The 18,342-nt window shown below is 34.0% G+C and overlaps 1 protein-coding gene across 2 annotated transcripts in view; it reads left to right on the top strand.

Annotated features, from left to right (window-relative positions):
* Positions 1-18,342, top strand: part of PBX4 (PBX homeobox 4) — a 57,438-nt gene that overhangs the window by 15,680 nt on the left and 23,416 nt on the right. The window contains exon 1 of one of the 2 annotated variants that reach the window (XM_074261190.1): positions 16,676-16,889. The exons of the other annotated variant lie outside the window; for it this stretch is intronic. Within the exon in view, the coding sequence (XP_074117291.1) occupies positions 16,763-16,889 (127 nt within the window). The 5' untranslated portion in view covers positions 16,676-16,762. Of the gene's footprint in view, positions 1-16,675; positions 16,890-18,342 lie in introns of those variants that run through there. 2 annotated transcript variants of the gene reach the window in all.

An 18,342-nucleotide genomic window follows, 5' to 3' on the forward strand; every position in this document is an offset into this window, starting at 1 on the left:
CAGTAGTGCTAACAATTTACATTCGCTTCCCAGTGTTCCTTCTCTGGATATAGTTGTTTCTGTCCATCATTGATCAACTGGAAGTGAGTTGGATCTTCTTTATGTTGAAGATTTCCACTTCCATCAGAATACATACTCATACAGTATTGTTGTTGAAGTGTATAGTGATCGTCTGGTTCTGCTCATTTCACTCAGCAACAGTTGATTTAAGTCTCTCCAAGCCTCTCTGTATTCCTCCTGCTGGTCATTTCTTACAGAGCAATAATATTCCATAACCTTCATATACCACAATTTACCCAACCATTCTCCAATTGATAGACATCCATTCAACTTCCAGTTTCTAGCTACAACAAAAAGAGCTGCCACAAACATTTTGGCACATACAGGTCCCTTTCCACTCTTTAGTATTTCTTTGGGATATAATCCCAATAACAGCAATGCTGGGTCAAAGGGTATGCACAGTTTGACATCTTTTTGGGCATAGTTCCAAATTGCTCTCCAGAATGGGTGGATTCTTTCACAACTCCACCAACAATGTATCAGTGTCCCAGTTTTCCCACATCCCCTCCAACATTCATCATTATTTGTTCCTGTCATTTTAGCCAATCTGACAGGTGTGTAGTGGTATCTCAGAGTTGTCTTAATTTGCATTTCTCTGATCAGTAGTGATTTGGAACACTCTTTCATATGAGTGGAAATAGTTTCAATTTCATCATCTGAGAATTGTCTGTTCATATCCCTTGACCATTTATCAATTGGAGAATGGTTTGTTTGGTTTCCTATAAATCAGGGTCAGTTCTCTATATATTTTGGAAATGAGACCTTTGTCAGAATCTTTACTTTTAAAAATATTTTCCCAATTTGTTACTTCCCTTCTAATCTTGTTTGCATTAGTATTGTTTGTACAGAAACTTTTTAGTTTGATGTAATCAAAATCTTCTATTTTGTGATCAATAATGATCTCTAATTCTCCTCTGGTCATAAATTCCTTCCTCCTCCACAGGTCTGAGAGGTAGACTATTCTCTGTTCCTCTAATCTATTTATGATCTCATTCTTTATGCCTAAATCATGGACCCATTTTGATCTTATCTTGGTATATGGTGTTAAGTGTGGGTCCATATCTAATTTCTGCCATACTAATTTCCAGTTTTCTCAACAGTTTCTTCCGAATAATGAATTTTTGTCCCTAATGTTGGTATCTTTGGGTTTGAATTTCAATTATTTTAAATTAAAGTATTCTTATACAAATAAAGTCATTGTAGCCAAGAATAGAAAGAATGCAGTACACTGGGGAAAAAACTTTTAATAGACAACCTTATCAGATGGGCTGTATTGGATTGTATTGTATTGATTGTTTTGGAATACTACTTCGGTATAGGAAATAGGTTGATTTAGAAAAACATGGAAAGACATGGTCTTATGAAGGAAAATGCAGAGAATGACAAGTGAAAATAAATATAGTAGGGTGTTGACATATTTATGTATGTTTGTATATGTATCTGTGTATATGGATATATATATATGTGCATGTTTAATTAACTCCTGGGAAAGGAGAGGGGGGAAAATGGTTAAAAGTGCATAGCAGAGAACAAAAGAGAACCTAGAAGGAAGCATAGAAAAGCTGTGTAGCTTTGAAAACAATATGTTGTGTTATATAGCTTTTCTTAAAATGCAAATTTATTGTTTTGTATTGAATTCTCTCATGTTCTGCTGTTTAAATGAAAGTGTTTTTTCTTTTATCATTTTTTATTTGTTTAAAATGAATAAAAAATGTACCCCAAAACAAATTTTCCCTCTTTTCCCACCCATTGAGAAGCAAGAAAAACAACCATCCTTACAAATACATAAAGCTATGCAGAACAAATTATCATATTGTTTGTGTCCAAAAAGAGAAGGAAAAAGAAAAGAAAATATGCTTTATTTTGCACTCTCGAGTCCATTCAGCTCCCTGTTTGAATTTGGATAGCATATTTTATCCTAAGTCTTAGGAATTGTAGTTAGTTATTATGCTGATCAAAGCTCTTCAAAGATGTTAAGTATGGACTTTGCCCTATTAGCCTCCAGCTGTCCTCTAGCCTTGCCTATATTCAAAAGCTATTTTTGGGACTCTAGAAACATCTGAAACATTTCAAGTTAAGTCCATTGTCCAAGCCCAACACTGATCTAGTACTCCTTGCCTAATTTATAAAGCTTTCTTCAGGAATTTCTCATGTTATACATTGTATCTATAACTGGCCACAAACGATTTCCAGATGAAGTCAGATCAAAATGTTGAGCTTAATGATAAGCCCCACTTTGTACACTGTATCATCAGTGCTACCTCAAGAATAGGTTATAGATTTAAAACTACCAAAAAAAAAAAAAAAAAAGACTTCAGAACATGCTACTTTCCCAGGTGGAGTGCTTCCTTCCTTCCTTCTGATTCTTGAATTAATTTTGATTGACCTTTTCTGATTTTACACATATTACTTGATTAAATAAAGTCTTAGTTTTAACTTTCTTTTTTTTTTTTTACTTTTATAATAACTTTTTCTTTTTTTTTTTTCCCTTTTCTTATTTTTCTTTTTTCTTTATAGCTTTTTATTTACAAGATATATGCATGGGTAATTTTTCAGCATTGATCCTTGCAAAACCTTTTGTTCCAATTTTTCCCCTCCTTCTCCCCACCCCCTTCACCAGATGGCAGGTAGACCAATACATGTTAAATATGTTAAAGTATTTGTTAAATGCAATATATGTATACATATCCATACAGTTATTTTGCTACACAAGAAGAACTGGACTTTGAAATAATGTACACTTAACCTGTGAAGAAAATAAAAAATGCAAGCGGACAAAAACAGAGGGATTGGAAATGCTATGTAGTGGTTCATACTCATTTCCCAGAGTTCTTTAGCTGGGTGTTAGCTTTTTATTTTTCACAATACATGCAATGATAGTTTTCAGCATTCACCTGTGAATTCCAATTTTTCTTCCTCCCTTTCCTGGTCCCCTGTCCCTTAGACACTAAGTAATCCAACATAGGTTAAATATATGCTGTTCTTCTAAACATATTTCCACATTTATCATGACATACAAGAAAAATCAGATAAAAAAGGAGGAAAAAAAAAAAAGAAAGAAAAAAATAAGCAAACCCAATAACAACAAGGGTGAAAATACTGTGTTGTGATTCACATACAGTCCCCACAAATCTCTCTCTGGATGCAGATGGTTCTCTATTAAAATCGGGGCAGCAGTGGATAGAGCACCAGCCTTGAATTCAGGAAGACCCGAGTTCCAATCTGGTCTCAGACACTTAATACTTCCTAGCTGTGTGACCCTGGGCAAGTCACTTAACCCCAGCCTCAGGGAAAAAGAAAAAAAAAAAAAAAAAAAGAATTGGCCTAAATCTCCTCCTTGTTGAAAAGAGCCAAGTCCACCATAGTTGATTATTACATAATCTTCTTGTATGTACAATGTTCTCTTGGTTCTACACATTTCACTTAGCATCAGTTCATATAAATCTCTCCAGTCCTTTCTGAAATCATCCTACTGATTGTTTCCTATAGAACAATAATATTTTATCATTCACATACTATAACTTATTCAGTCATTCCCTAATAGTCATCCACTCAGTTTCCAGTTCCTTGCCGCTACAAAAAGGGCTGCTACAAACATTTTTGCACCTTTGTGTCTTTTTGCCTTTTTTATGATCTCTCTGGGATTCAGACTCAGTAGTGAGACTGCTGGATCAAAGGGAACAGTTTGATGTCCTTTTGAGCATAGTTCCAAATTTTTTCAGAAAGGTTGGACTTTCTTTAAAACTTTAGTTTGGATACTCTTAATATAGCAGAGATTAAAGTTTATTATCCTTGACCCTTTTCTTCATGTCAATTTCATCATCAGTTTAAAATATTTAAAGTAAAAAAATTGGGTATTGTCTTTTAAATACTTCAAAAGGAAATATATTTGTAACATGTAAAGAAAATCTTAGGTATAATTGCCTCCTTTTATTTTGTGCTATTCTTGTTCCTGTCCCTAACTTTTTTCTAAAAGGTTCTTTCAGTTATATATTGCCATTACATAATCTTTTCCAGATGTCATTGATATCTTTATGCCATTTGTTGAATACAAGTTATGAAAAATGAGTAGTGTCTATAATAATAAATACTATATACTATACTATATAATAGACTGTACTATATACTATAATAATAATTACTGACTCCTATAGCCTTTTAAAGTTTAAAAACTATTATATAAGTGTCTTAAACCCTCACAGCAATCCTTTGAGGGAAGCACTGCAAGTAATGTTTTCCCATTTTATGTTATAAATCCCATGATTTATGTTAAATCAATCATATACATTTGTTAAGCATCATGTTAAAGATTGAGGATAGATACAAAAGACAGTAGAGACAAAAGACAGTTGCTGCCCTCAAGGATATAACAATCTAATGGGGGAAACAACATGTACAAAATAAGCTTTATACAGGATAAATTAGAAATAATTAGCAGAAAGTACTGGGATTAAGAAGGGTTAGTGAAGACTACCTCTTAAGAAGATGGATTTTAGTTGGTAGTTAAAAGAAACTTAAGAGATCAGTAGTTGGTGTAGAGGAGAGAGAACATTCCAGGCATGGAAGCCAGCTAGATAGAATGCCCAGAACCAATATCCATTATCTGTTCTCCAAGACCAAAATTAGTGGTTATAAGCTATCACCTTCTTTTTAATGTTCTTTTAATTTACATATTATAGTCACTATGTCTATTCTTCTGGTTTTGCTTTTTCATTTTTTAACAAAAAACATTTGTCATTTCTTATAAGAGTAATTAAAAGGATAGTTATAAATGTGTAAAAAGGAAACAGAATCACTCAAAACAACCAGCTTTATCAAGAAAAGATCATTTTCGATTAATCTAATTTCCTTTTTTTGAGAGAGTTACTAAAGACTGGGAGAACTGAGAAATACCATAGAAATGGCTTACCTGAATTTCAGCAAAATTTTTCATGTAATCTTATGTTATTTATATGGACAAGATGGAGGGATATGGACTGGATATGATGGAAATAATTAGTTGGTATGGGAACTATTTAAATGACTAGAACCAGGGTCATCACTAAAAAATTAATGTCAACTTGGAGGGATATCTATAATAAAGACAACCTATCCTTGATCTTTATCTGTTTAGTTGTTTATTTTTATTTAGTTATTTATTTATTTTACTAATTACAAAAAGACGAGGGAATAATATGACACAATGGAAAGAGATCTGGATTCAGGTCCTTTTGGTATATATGGACTATGTGATCATGGACAGGTCACCTAATCTCTCAGTGTCCCGTGGAATTCTTAAGACCCTGTAATTTGTAGAGAAGGTCACATTCTGAATTGGTAGAAGTTATTTGTTATGTGCTAAAACTCACAGTTCTAGAAAACAAACAAAATAAAAAATGAATCAGACTTACCAAATTTACAGAAGACATTGTGTGCATGCAGAGCTGAACAATCATTCATATGAGAGATAACTGTTGAGGAGTTTGAGTGCTCTGAAAGTGGGAGATACAAGTATCCTATGGCAGTCCAATAATATGTTCACATGCTTTAACAGAAAGATAATTAATGTTCAGAAGAAAGGATATGATTGCTAACTTTGTATTTTAAAGGCTTTCATATGAAAGGGATGATTGAAGCTGTTCTTGATTCTACAATGCAGGACTAGGAGCTTTAGGTGGAATCTGCAAAAAAAGTTTTAGGCTTACTCTAAAGAAGGAAGGGGAGAGGCAAAAGATCGAAAGGTAGAGGACAGTGAGAGCCCTGGAGCTAGAAATAAAGTCTGAAGCCATAGAATCCAACCCTCTTATTTTACAAATGAGGAAATTGAGACCCAGCCAACTTTGTGACCTTGTTTGTATCACACAGGTAGTAAGCATCAGAGGCAGAATTTTAACTCAGGTCCACAGGTTCCAGGTTACCATATTGTGAAGTGGACAAATGATTTGCAGAACAAAAGTTAGAAACATGCAGTAATTTTGACATTAGACTATATAAGCTTGGGCATAAATTCTGATACAAGGTTCTGATTTTTCTTATAGGAAACTTATTTCTTTACAGTTTTCTTCTACTACTTTTTAGTTCAAATTGGAATATTCCTAAACTCAATCTATAAGTTTAGCTGTTCATTTATTTACAAATTTTTATTTTGAAAAGGGTAGCATTTCCAAGAGCTTTGACATAGCCATTTTTATGAATTTTGAGACCTTTTTCTTTAGCACTGTTGCCATGTGCAAAAATATCTGGAGAGGAAAACAAGCCTAAACAAAATGACATATCATTTTTATTTTGGCATCAGCAATCTCATACAGTTCATTACAGAATTGCAGATTTTTAATTAATGATATGTAAATATATTGTAATGAATTTAATTTGCATATTGAGTGAGGTTTCAGCACCTTGGGTGGTTATGTATTTTAATTACTGATTAATTAGAAATGATGGAAATTTCATTTGGCTTAGTATAATTATTCTACATTTTGATGAACATTTAGAGAGTCTTAAGCTGGAGAATGCATAATACCATGTGCTACAGCAGTGATTTTATAGATTGTTAAAAGAATGTAAAAAATTGTGGCTTGAGGAATGAGAAATTTTAGTAAATCTAAAGAAAAATACATTTAAGTTCTGTTTAAAGAAACTAACTTATCACATTTTTCTAAAAATATAGGTATCAGTAAAACCTCATATTCTAAATATTCCATTATGAGTTAGGATTTGTAACTGAAATTTTACTTTCTTTATAGAGACAATGTTAGGTGGTGGCTAGGTTTCAAAACTATCTCTTAAAGGCCTGTTTAACCCAGAATTGTATGCTTCTCTGTTGAACCAGACCTTGGTAGGAAGACTCTCAGGAGAAAATACGGCAGAGGGTTTTTTTTTTTATTCCCTCCCAAAAGTTCTTTCCCCGCCCCCAAGTTTTCTCACTTCTCTACAAGTTTAGAAAATTTCTAAACCTCTTTAAATGCATGTGTTGTTTCTTCTTTAATCCAAGTGAGAGAAAAGTTCCAGTATTGCTAGCTCTCCATCTCATCTGTTTCTTATATATTTGTTCTTCCTTTTATGCCCCGTTTTTATGAAATAATTTGTTTTTTTACCTTTTTTTTTTTTTTTAAACAATCACCTCATCATACACAATTCAACCCCAATCTTTCTTTCAAGCCACATTAGTAATGATAGGTGACAATGCCTTAGTAGTTCATTTCCATGGAATACTCTGGGAATTCTCCAGTAGTAAAAGGGTGGGAAATGACTAGTGTGAGAACTCTTGTGCCTTGATCAACTAAAACAAGAATGAGTTTGTAAGAAGATATCATTGAAGACATGAAAGGGAGTATAGCAACTTTGGTTCTCATAAATATTGAATTTTGCTAAAGACTTTTCATTGTTTTGTTAAGATCTATTAAGTCACTTTCACAGAATCACAGATTTCTAAGGAATTCAGAGGCTATCCAGTTCAACCTATACTTTGGTTTCCACCTAACATTTCTTCACTCACAAATCTCATGTTTTTCTTTTTATAGATTGGATTTTTATAGAAAAGCATAGAACAGGGATCTTAACTCCTGAAGATTGCACAGTTTAGATGGAGAGATAAGATTTAACATATGAAATAAATGACCCCCCTTTAAAAATAAAAGGAAGTGCTAAATTGTATAAGATGGGGCTGTGAAAATTTAACCTTTGAGATACGTTCCTCTTTTATAAAATGAGCAGTCTGGGCTTTAGAGAATTTTAGACTACAATCCTGTGATAATAGTTCAGAAAAGGTGGGCAAATGAATGAAGGCTAGAAAGTCAAAAAAGGCTTCAAGAAAAGCCTTGACCTGGAGCTTGATATATCCAGCTTATTTGTCTTGTCTTCAGTGAAGCCTTTCCTAATTCCTTCTCAGTTAAAAGTAATCTTTCTCTTGTCTCCTCCTTGGACTAAAGATATTCCAATTTATACTATTGTCACTTGTATACTTTGTCTTATCACCTTACCAAAGTGTGCTTTCCTTGAAACCATGAACTATCTCTTTTAATTTTTGTCTTCCTAGCTCCCAGCAAAACCTACTATGTGAGAGCATATGTTTAATTAATAGTTATTAAAATGTGGTGTTAAGTTCTAGGTAAGGAGAACAATATAAAAGAAAATCTTAGCTTTTGAATAAGCATGTTGAAGTAAGCTTTTTTTAGATTTTTGAATTTGAAAGTGAAAATTTAAGGAAAATTAGAATGGATTGAAGGAGGGAAAGAAAAAAATTTAGATTTGTGATGATGAGTACTATAACGAGAATGGTAGCAGTGGGGATGAAAAATAAGGAATGGTTAGAAGAATTTTTTTCTATTTGTCTCAGTGTCATTTTAAAAGTTAGGATAAGATAGGCTATATTTATACATAGCTTAATACTTCAAGAATCTTTGATATCAGCAGCATAGTATTCCATCTACAGAAGACAGATGCTAACATCTTTTTCCAAAGGAGATTGTCATAGTGATTTGTAGCCAAAACAGTTCGAACTATCAGTTAGTGACTGGTTTGTGAAGGGCTGATCTTTGAATGATACACTTTGTTTGGTTGTCTACAGTTTTGTATCCCAATGTTTTTACATATATATATCATTCTCTATCTCTAGTTATACTTTATCTCTAGTTATCTAGTTAATATATAGTATATAGTTATACTATTAAGCTTTTGAAAGTTTTTCTTTAATAATTGTGGTCATTTTGTAAATATTTTGATTCTGCATGTTTCATCACTTCATATGGCTTCCCAATTTTGAGTTCTTTCTGTCTTTTTTTGAGCCCAATTATCCATTATTTTCATATACTACAATGGATTCCCCAGCTTGAAGGGTACTCATTTTGTTTCCATTTCTTCACTACAACAAAAAGTGCTGCTCTTCATATTTTCATGTGAATTCTTTTCTTCTGTCATTGACTTCTTTGGGGTATAATAGCTAAAATATTTATCACTCTGCAGACACGAACTGGTAATGAGTGAACATATGTAAGTAGAAAGAGTATAAGATTTAGAATTAAAGGACTTAGGTTCAGATTGGCTCTGCTGTTTCCTTCTTCTGTGACCTTATGCAACATATTTATTCACCTCTTTGGGTCTCAGTTTCCTGAATTGTTAAATAAGGGGGTTGAACCAAACAATCTGTAAAGCTTTCCAGTTTGAAATCTGTGAAAATAGTTAATAATTAGTAGACCAGTTAAGCTGGTCCTTCAACAAGCTCATTTAATCTCAACAAGCTCATTAAATTTGATTTAAAGTTTACCCTAACAAAAAATAATAACTCACATTTATATAGTAATTTAAGGTTTAAAAAGCAATCTTGTAACAAGTGTTAAATTTTGTATTCTAGGATCTTTGAAATTATTTCCAGTGTGGAAATAGGGATCTTTCTCAGATAGTTTGAACTTTCAATGTTTTTGTTATGTACTACTGGATTTTTTTGAAAGTGGACTGACATCACAAGATTCTGCTAGTCATTTGATGTAGAAGATCACTACTCATTTAAAGTTTTAAGAAATGAACTTTTCTGTATACCTAAATACATTGATAGTGACGATATTTTCATATTCCTCCCACTTTATTTTCACCCACCTAATGAAAAATCACCAAAAATAAAACTGTTAGCTATACAAATGGAAAATGTATAGTTATCATTAGGGAATTCTTAGTGAGTTTCAAATTGAATTACATCTCCTTGTCCCTTTCTGATGTTGAGTATTTTGTTTAGCAGTGTAGAAAGAATCTCAGATTGAATTGGATTGGATTTCACTTTATATTTGATATTAAAATAAAGACTTTTTTACCCATTAAAAAAATTACATGCTGTGCTAAATGAAAGTTCTAGAAAATTTTTTCTCTCTATATATAGTCTTTGCAGGCTGCCTTTTTGTCTGCAATTGGAGCGATACAATGGATGAGTTCTGGTAAAAGGTTGACATTATTGGTGTGGTGAACTCAGATATGATGGTGGCAGTTGGAAAATGGACTCTTCTTGTTGCAGCACTAGACTTAGTGTCATAGGATTTAATTTCCTGAAGTTCCAACACTGACATGTGAATTAGTTCCTTCTCCAAAATTCTCCCTTCCATGTTGGACTCCTGCTTGTTGCAGTCCACATTTCTTTCTAAATCAGTTTTGGGGGTGGAGGCCACACTATGTTGAGTAGGTCTCCTCTGAAAGTAAGTAAGGATAATCCTCTGTAATTTGGTCATGAGTCAGTCTGGATCTAAATTAGAAATGTACTCAGCCTAATGGCTGCCTCTGTATCAGTCTGTTGACCATAATTATTGCCATTGCTGTTAATAGCTAACTAAAGTCAACTTTTTGAATTATGCTGGCCCTGTTGGGGGTCCTAGGACTAGCCCAAATTGATTTATCTAATCTTGAAATTAGAGGTGTGGGCTGCATGATATTGAAGTCATTTTCTGTTTTAGATACTATATTCAGTTCTTACCTCCATGCATATGCATATAACTTGCAGATTTCTATCTCCAATTTGGATCTCATTCCCTTGCTTCAGACCTTCATTTCCAATTTATTGTTACCATTCTTTCTCAGATGTTCCACCTGCATCTCAAACCCAGAATGTCCTAAATAGAGTCTATTGTCTTTCCCCAAAACACCCATGCTTTTCTGCCTGAATTCTTTATGTATCAGTAATAACTAGTATTCCAAATGTGGATTCTGTTTTTGGAAGGAAAAAGAAGTCTGTAAGTTGCCATATCCTGTTATTCAGAGTCTCAATAGTAGAAAGAGCCTCAGAAATCTAGTTCAACTAAATTTGAAGCTTAAAAGAATTAAGAAAGTCTCTGCTTTAAAAATAAATAAAGGTTGCCTATATGAGGCTTTTTTTTGTTAGTTACCACTTTTTTTTTTCTTATCAGAATTTTTTTCTTCTATATCATCAGACTTGAATTCTTAGTTTCCTATTTCTCCTGGTATTACTTCTGCTATAGAATTTTGGATTTTGTTAGGTCTCACCTCTCCTTATTACTGTCCTTGATTGAATCATCATTCACGTGGGTGTTTCCCCAGAGGCCTGATCTATCTCCTCTTATCTAGTGTGTTAGTAATCTCATCCAAAAAAAAAAAAAGTAATCTCATCCATCCCTTGTATAAATGGAACCCTTTTCTATTTACATATTCAGCCTTAAATTTCCATCCCTTATCAACTTCATTCTTTCTCCTGATACACAATGGGGCCATAGCAAAATCTCATCATTTCTACCTCCACCAAATCCCTTGTATGTATCCACTACTTTTCACTCACACCAGCTACCACCATAATTCAGGGACTCTCTCATCTAAATTATTGCAATTAATTGAGCATAACTGGTCTTCCTGACTTCAGTATCTCTACTTCAATCTGGCTTCCACACAATTGCCAAAATATTTTTTCCTAAAACATAGATTTCACCTTAGCAACTCTTTTCCCTTAAGATAAAGCTCTTTCCATCCTGGCCCAATCCTATCTTTTCTGGGCTATTTTTCCTTTTCTTTTTTTCCTCTTTTCTTTTCCTTTTTTTTTTTTTTTTTTTTTTTTTTTTGATCAAATGTTCATTTATTATAGTTGTCTCCTTTGTGACTTTTAAATAGCTGAGCATCCTACAGAACCACTATTGATGTTGTAGCCCACAGACTAAGCAGTCCCCATGGTCTCTTTAATGGTTCCATAGAAGTTTTGTACCAGGGATCAATGTTTCATCTGTTGAGCAATGTTGATAATCTTATCAAGGCTGATGTTTCCACTGTGTTTAATATTTTTCTACTTCTTTCTGTCCTAAAGAAATTCTTTCAAAGATTTGATGATCAAGGCAGAAGGTACAACCTCAATCTGAGTCTGTCTGCTCTGAATGATGAGTTTCACTGTGATCCTTAGCCTTTTCTAGTCACCAGTTGCCGTGGCAATATCGCCAACCTTTCTGGCTTGGATAATCATCGATCATCACAAACCCAGGGGATCATTTTGAGGGGCCAGAGCATATGTTGTACCAGCTTCATCCCCATATACTCAGAAACATAACTTTAATTTCATTAGGATCGAACCTGGGTGGCATGGTGGTAACAAGAATATAAGTACTCCTGGGTGTTGTGGGGTGGCTGCCAATGTCATAGGGAAGGCTAGTGAGAAAGTTCTGGATCATTCAACTTTGGGAGATAATGTCTTTTTCAGGGGAAAGCAAGGCTAGTGTCACTAACTTCCCAAAGTTAGTAGAGGGGAATAAGATGTAAGAAGATGAGGAAAGTGTTGGTGTTGGAAGCAGATTATGAAAGGCTTTAAAAGCTAAATGGATAATTTTTATACTTGATCTTGCAAATAATGAGAGCCAATAGTGTTTATTGAATAGAGGAATGATATGGTCATACCTGAGTTTTAGGAAGATCACTTTTATAGCTGAGTAGAGAATAGCTGAAAGTAGGAGTAGGGAGAGACATGAGGTAGGGAAACCAACCTGAAGACAATAGTCTAGGTGTTTAACAGCAATGTGAGAGTAAAAATATGTGAGATATGAGAAAAAGGTAGAATTAACAGAATTTGACAAAGTGACTGATATGGGAGATGAGAAAGAGAAGAATTAGTTGCAAGCCTGGATGATTAGGAAGATGGCGGTACTATCAACAGTAATGGGGAAAATGAGTTCAGTTTTGGAGATATCTGTGGGATATTCAGTTTAACAGTTTACATGTTATGGCTGTTGGAGATGTGAATCTGGAGATTAGGAGAGATATTAATGTACTGTTTCATTTTTGTCTTTATTTCCCCAGTACCTCACTCAGTGTTTGTCATATATAGTAAGCATTTAATAAATGTTTGTTGATTGATTGTCTTTATCTTCTTTGGATCATTTGAAATCTAAAGATCTAGAATCTTTGTCAGATCCTAGACCTATATCATACTACTGGGGAGACAGAAAAAGAGAGGGTGGGGGGGAGGAGGGAGGGGCAAAGGGAGAGGGGGGGGGAGAGAGAGAGAGAGAGAGAGAGAGAGAGAGAGAGAGAGAGAGAGAGAGAGAGAGAGAGAGAGAGAGAGAGAGAGAGAGAGAGAGAGAAAGAAAGAAAGAAATATTCCAGCAGGTGCATTCTAAATCCATTCTCACTACTAAATCATGTGCCTCTTCATCTTAGGCTTGAAATTGTTTCCAGAGCTTATCTGTTTGCTCTGTCATTTCAGATGGTCTGTGGTATATTTTGATAATAAATTTCCTTATTTTTCTTCCTCTATCAATGATCACCCAAATGATTTTTTTCCACAAAAGAACATCTGTTAATATTCAAAGCAATTCTGTCTACTTTTTTTTTTTTTTCTAAAACTTGTTCCTCTGAATAAGATGTATCCTTCAGAACTATGTTCTAGTCACGGGTCTCAACCCCTGAAGTTTCCATATTTGTGAGCTCAAATGTGCCCTTTTTTTTTTTTTTTTTTTTTTTTTTTTTGTAAGGAGTTCTACTTTACCTTGCTAGTTATCCATACTTCATGCATTTTAAAATAAATATCTAAGGCAGTAAATTTGATTATTGGCTTCCTTCTTCTATTTTTGTTTTCTGTGAATTTCTGGAAATCTCTCACCAAGAAATTGTACCACTTTTACCTCTAAAATAAATCTCACACCTGTATCTATTTTCTATTTCTACTGCTATTCATCTTTCTTCTGGACTATTGCTGCACCTTTTTAGATGATCTTATAACTAACTTCTCTTTCTAACCTATCCTTTGCACTGCTGCTTGATTATTTTCCCTTAGGTGCACATCTAGATGTCATTCTTCTGCTCAAAATCTATTTTAGAAATTATTGCCACCATCTAGAAGGAAGATAATTGGAACCTGAATCAGGGAAGAGGCTATATCAGTAGAGAGAAGAAGTCAGTTAATTGTGGAGGTAGAATGGATTATATTTGACAACTGATTGGATATGGAGAGATATGGAGGGAGGTGAGAGTCAAATATCACTCCAGAATTACAAACCTACCTGTCTGTCAGGATTGTGTTGCAGTTAATGGACGTAAAGATGACTGAAATAAGAATGGGTTTTAGGGAAAATATAAATGAATTCTATTTTTGTATATGTTGAATTGAAATAGCTAATGGGGCAACCAGATGGAAATGTCTAGCAAGCAATTTGGTGATGCTTAATGGGAGTCCAGGAGAGAAATAAAGGCTGGATATAGACAGATTCAATTTTATTTGATACTGATATGCATAAAGATAATTGAACCTGTAGCAGCTGATAAGCCCACCTGGAGAGTTTGGCTATGAAAGGGAAATATATAAGATAATAGCTTGAGAGGATAATAGAGATAAGTTAAAGTTTGTGTTTTTTTGTTTTTTTTTTTGTTTTTTTTTTAAGGATAGGAGAGACTTGGAGTGGAAATTTGAGATAAACAAATGTATCAGGAGAGATTGAAGATGAAAGACAGGAATTGATCCAGAAAACAAGCTAGTGCCTACAGGAAATACTGGGGGATGGAATCCAGAACACAAGAGGAGAGGCTTTTCTTGGCAAGGACAAGAGCCACTTTTTCATCATACACTGCAGAAAAGAAGATGAGAAGAGGAGGGGGTATGATGAAGAGAGGGTTTGAGATGGGAAGCCTTTGCTGAGAGAGAAAGGGAAGGAGATAGATAGTAGATTTGAGGAAAGAGGAAAAGTTTATAAAATAGCTTCTTTGGAGAATGATTTAGAGTTAGAGAAAAAGAAAAAGGATTTCCATGCAGCAGTAAAGGCCTAGTAAATATTAAATAACAAATTTGTAGTGAATTTTAGCAATATGATTGTTTTTGTTTTTGTTTTTGTTTTTGTTTTTGTTTTTGTTTTTGTTTTTCCAGCCACACTTGAATGGGATATAAAACAAAGGATCAGAATAACCTAGGATTGGGATTTTATAGTAAGACGAAAAGGATGAAGATCACCTGATATCATAATGGGATGAGAGAAATGATGAATTGAGAGAACAGGGAGGAATGGACAGGCTAGTGGCCATGGTACTGTCAAAGAGTAGCTTCAGGAGGAATAGGGAAAATTTTGAAGAATAGTAGAGAAGAATATTAAAAGTTCTGAGTCACAGTAATAGAACAATTATTAGTGATAGATCAGTGATTCAACTATCCCTTTGGGTAACTGGGATAGTATGAAGGTAGAACAGGTGGGAATTTAGGAGGTAGATGAATTTATTAGGCTTTGAAGTCCCCAAACTGAGGAAAAGAGGTGAAGGAAGTCTTTGGGCCAGGTTCTGAATTTGAGAAAGAAGGAAGAATGAGCTGGTAATTCAGTATTTAATTATGGAGCTTTGGTCTTGGCACTTGGCTAATTACTAGGGATCTGAAGACAAATTGGGAACAGTCTTTTCCCCAAGGAGTTTAAATTCTGCTTTAAAGATATAGTACAAGTAAATGCAAGGTAATATACAAAAGTATTTTAAGAGGGAAAACTCTCAGGAATCAGGAGAGGACTCATAGTGGACATAACTAGCATCTGAACTATGCTTTAAGAGACCTAGGAATTCTGAAAAGCTGAGAAGAGGAGAGAGGGCTTTCTAAATACAGATAACGATTTGTGCAAAAAATGTAGGCATCGAAAATGGAATGTGGCATGGTACAATAGCTAGCAATCTTGTTTGACTGGAATTGAGAATATATGAAGGGAACTAGTTTGACATAAAACTAGAAAGATAAGTGGGAGCCAAATTATGACCTTAGATTTTAAAACGGGAAGTGACCACCAAAAGTTTCTTAATCTCACATTTTTGACATGAGGACATTTTAAGCCATAACATATTAAGGTCCAAAAATGCAGTAAAAGGGACACTTTTTAGTAACTTATAATCAAAGTTACTTGATTAGTAACTTGTTTGTTTCTGTTTTATGAAACACATGGAATATTTTGGGAGAAAATGAGAAAAACCATTTTTGGGCACTTTTAAAGGTGGTCACTTCTAGCTTTAAATTCTATGGGCATATTTGGTTCCCACATACCTTTCTAGTTTTATGTAATACTAGTTATCTTCATTTATTCTCACTTCCAATCAAACAGAACTGCTAGCTGTTGTACCATGACACATTCTATTTTTGATGTCTGTGTTTTTGCACAAATAATTTGAGAAAAAAATAAATATGGTTCTTGTATTTTAGTGTCTTAGTAGAATTTCTTATAGATTCTTGTCTTGGGAGAGATGTAACTTAACAATGTATATAGTATCTCTTGTGGCTGACCACTCCATTAATTAATTGATCTTCCAGAGATTCCTGAACTATGGCTTAAGTAGTATGATTGTTGAAGAGGGGATGAATGGATGTAAGAGGCATTGTGTATATAGAATTATCAGAACTTCAGTCCAGTTCCACTCATTTATTAAGCATTTATCAAGTGAATGCTATGGACAAATCACTAGACCAATTGCTGAGTATACAAAGACAGATTTTAAAAAAACGCTGCTTTCCCTGGGGAGTTTATATTTTATTAGGATGGAGGTGTAGGGGAGGAGATATAACATTTAACTTGACAACTGTTTGGATAGGAGAAGTTAAGAAAAAGAAAAAAATGTGACTCCAGAGTTTTGAATTGTATGCCTAGATTTCTAACAATAATATAATACCTCATATTTATATAGTATTTTAAGATATGAAAAGTAAATTATCTTGTATCTTGTTTCTCATTGATTCTAAGATAAGTACAGATAGGTCCCTGGTTGTCAGTTTCCATATCTGTAAAATGAGTTGGAAGAGGAAATGTCAAAACACTCCAGTATCTTTGCCAAGAAAACCCCAAATGGGATCAAGAAGAGGCAGACACAACTCAAACAACTGAACAACAGCAACATCCCCATTTTACATGAGAGGAAACAGAGGTATAGAGGTATGCCATGGCTTGCTTTGTTCAGATCAAAACCAGCTTTTTACTGGCTACAATCCCAATGCTTTTTTCTTCTTCTTAGTGTCATAATGCCTCTCATTCTAGCAGATTTGCAGTGGACACTGGGAAAAAAAGTTTTTTGATGAATTGCTAAGTGAATGTAATGAAAAGAACTCTAGGTTTTTAATCTAAAACTGGTTCAAGTTCAGTCCTGAAATTTACTACCTGTTTGACTTTGAGTAGATCAGTTAAACTCCTTGAACATTAAGTTCCTTGTGGATAAAATGGGGATAATAATATTTGCACTACTGACTGCTTTGTAAATTGTAAAGCATTATATGAATGTGAATATTAAAAATTAAATTTCCTTATTTGAGCACCCAATAAAAGGTCTATTTCTCATCTGCTATGGGTAGATAAGACTGTATTCCTGAATTGAATTCCTCTGTGGTTACTTGTGTCTTGCCAATGCCAGCTAATCAGAATGTCCCTGTGGGATTTAAAGAGCATGTTTGAGATGCTTTTCAGCAGTCAACTTGAAATGAGCTCCTGTGTAATTGATGATAACTAATGTCTAATTACCATAATTAGACAAGTGACAGAAAATTAAGCTGCAGCTGGGAGACTGGTACTGAGGCAGAATTTGTAGGCAGAGCTATGTATGTGGAATGGCTGTGACAAAATTAATTTTCAAATGGCAAAAGAAAGATGCAAATATGTATGTCTCTCAGCCATATTCATCATAGCAGCTATTTCTGATATTTTAGTGTTCTGTTCTTGTTGGTGATTTATGATTCATGACTAGGAGAGGCCTGTGATTTGAATTGTGCTTGAGAGTGGATGCCATTTTGATATTATCATAAGCCACTTTTATATTGTCTCTTCATTTTTCTACAGCCACATTTTCTTTGTGATTTGCCTAGGGCTGTAAGTCCTTGGGCAGATCCTTTCATTTCAATAAGACCTCATTTCTGCATCTATAAAACATGAGGTTTGGTTTAGATGATCTCTCTCTCTCTCAACTCTGATATATGAGTGACATTCTTTCTGAATTACACATACACACACATACATACACACGTATATGTAAACAAAATTGTTTAAGATACAATTCGAAGTAGCTTTCTTTCTAAAAAGGTATTTAATGTTTAATATTTACATGTAATTGGGTTTAACATATATTTTAACATGTATAACATATATTGAATTGCTTGCCATGTAGGGGAGAGGCTGAGGGGAAGGAGGGGACAATCTAAAATATAAGGCTATGCAAGGGTCATTGTTGAAAAATTATCTGTGAATATGTTTTGAAAATAAAAAGCTTTAAAAAATATAAATAAATAAGTGTATTTAATCATAGAGATCACTATGGCTGGTTCTATCTGTGTTTATCTTCCAAAAATAATTGGAAATTAATCTGGCCTTTCTGAAGCCTAATCCTTTTGACCTTTTTTTT

Source organism: Sminthopsis crassicaudata, chromosome 1, assembly GCF_048593235.1.
Source record: "Sminthopsis crassicaudata isolate SCR6 chromosome 1, ASM4859323v1, whole genome shotgun sequence".
In the NCBI taxonomy this organism is placed as follows: Eukaryota; Metazoa; Chordata; class Mammalia; order Dasyuromorphia; family Dasyuridae; genus Sminthopsis; species Sminthopsis crassicaudata.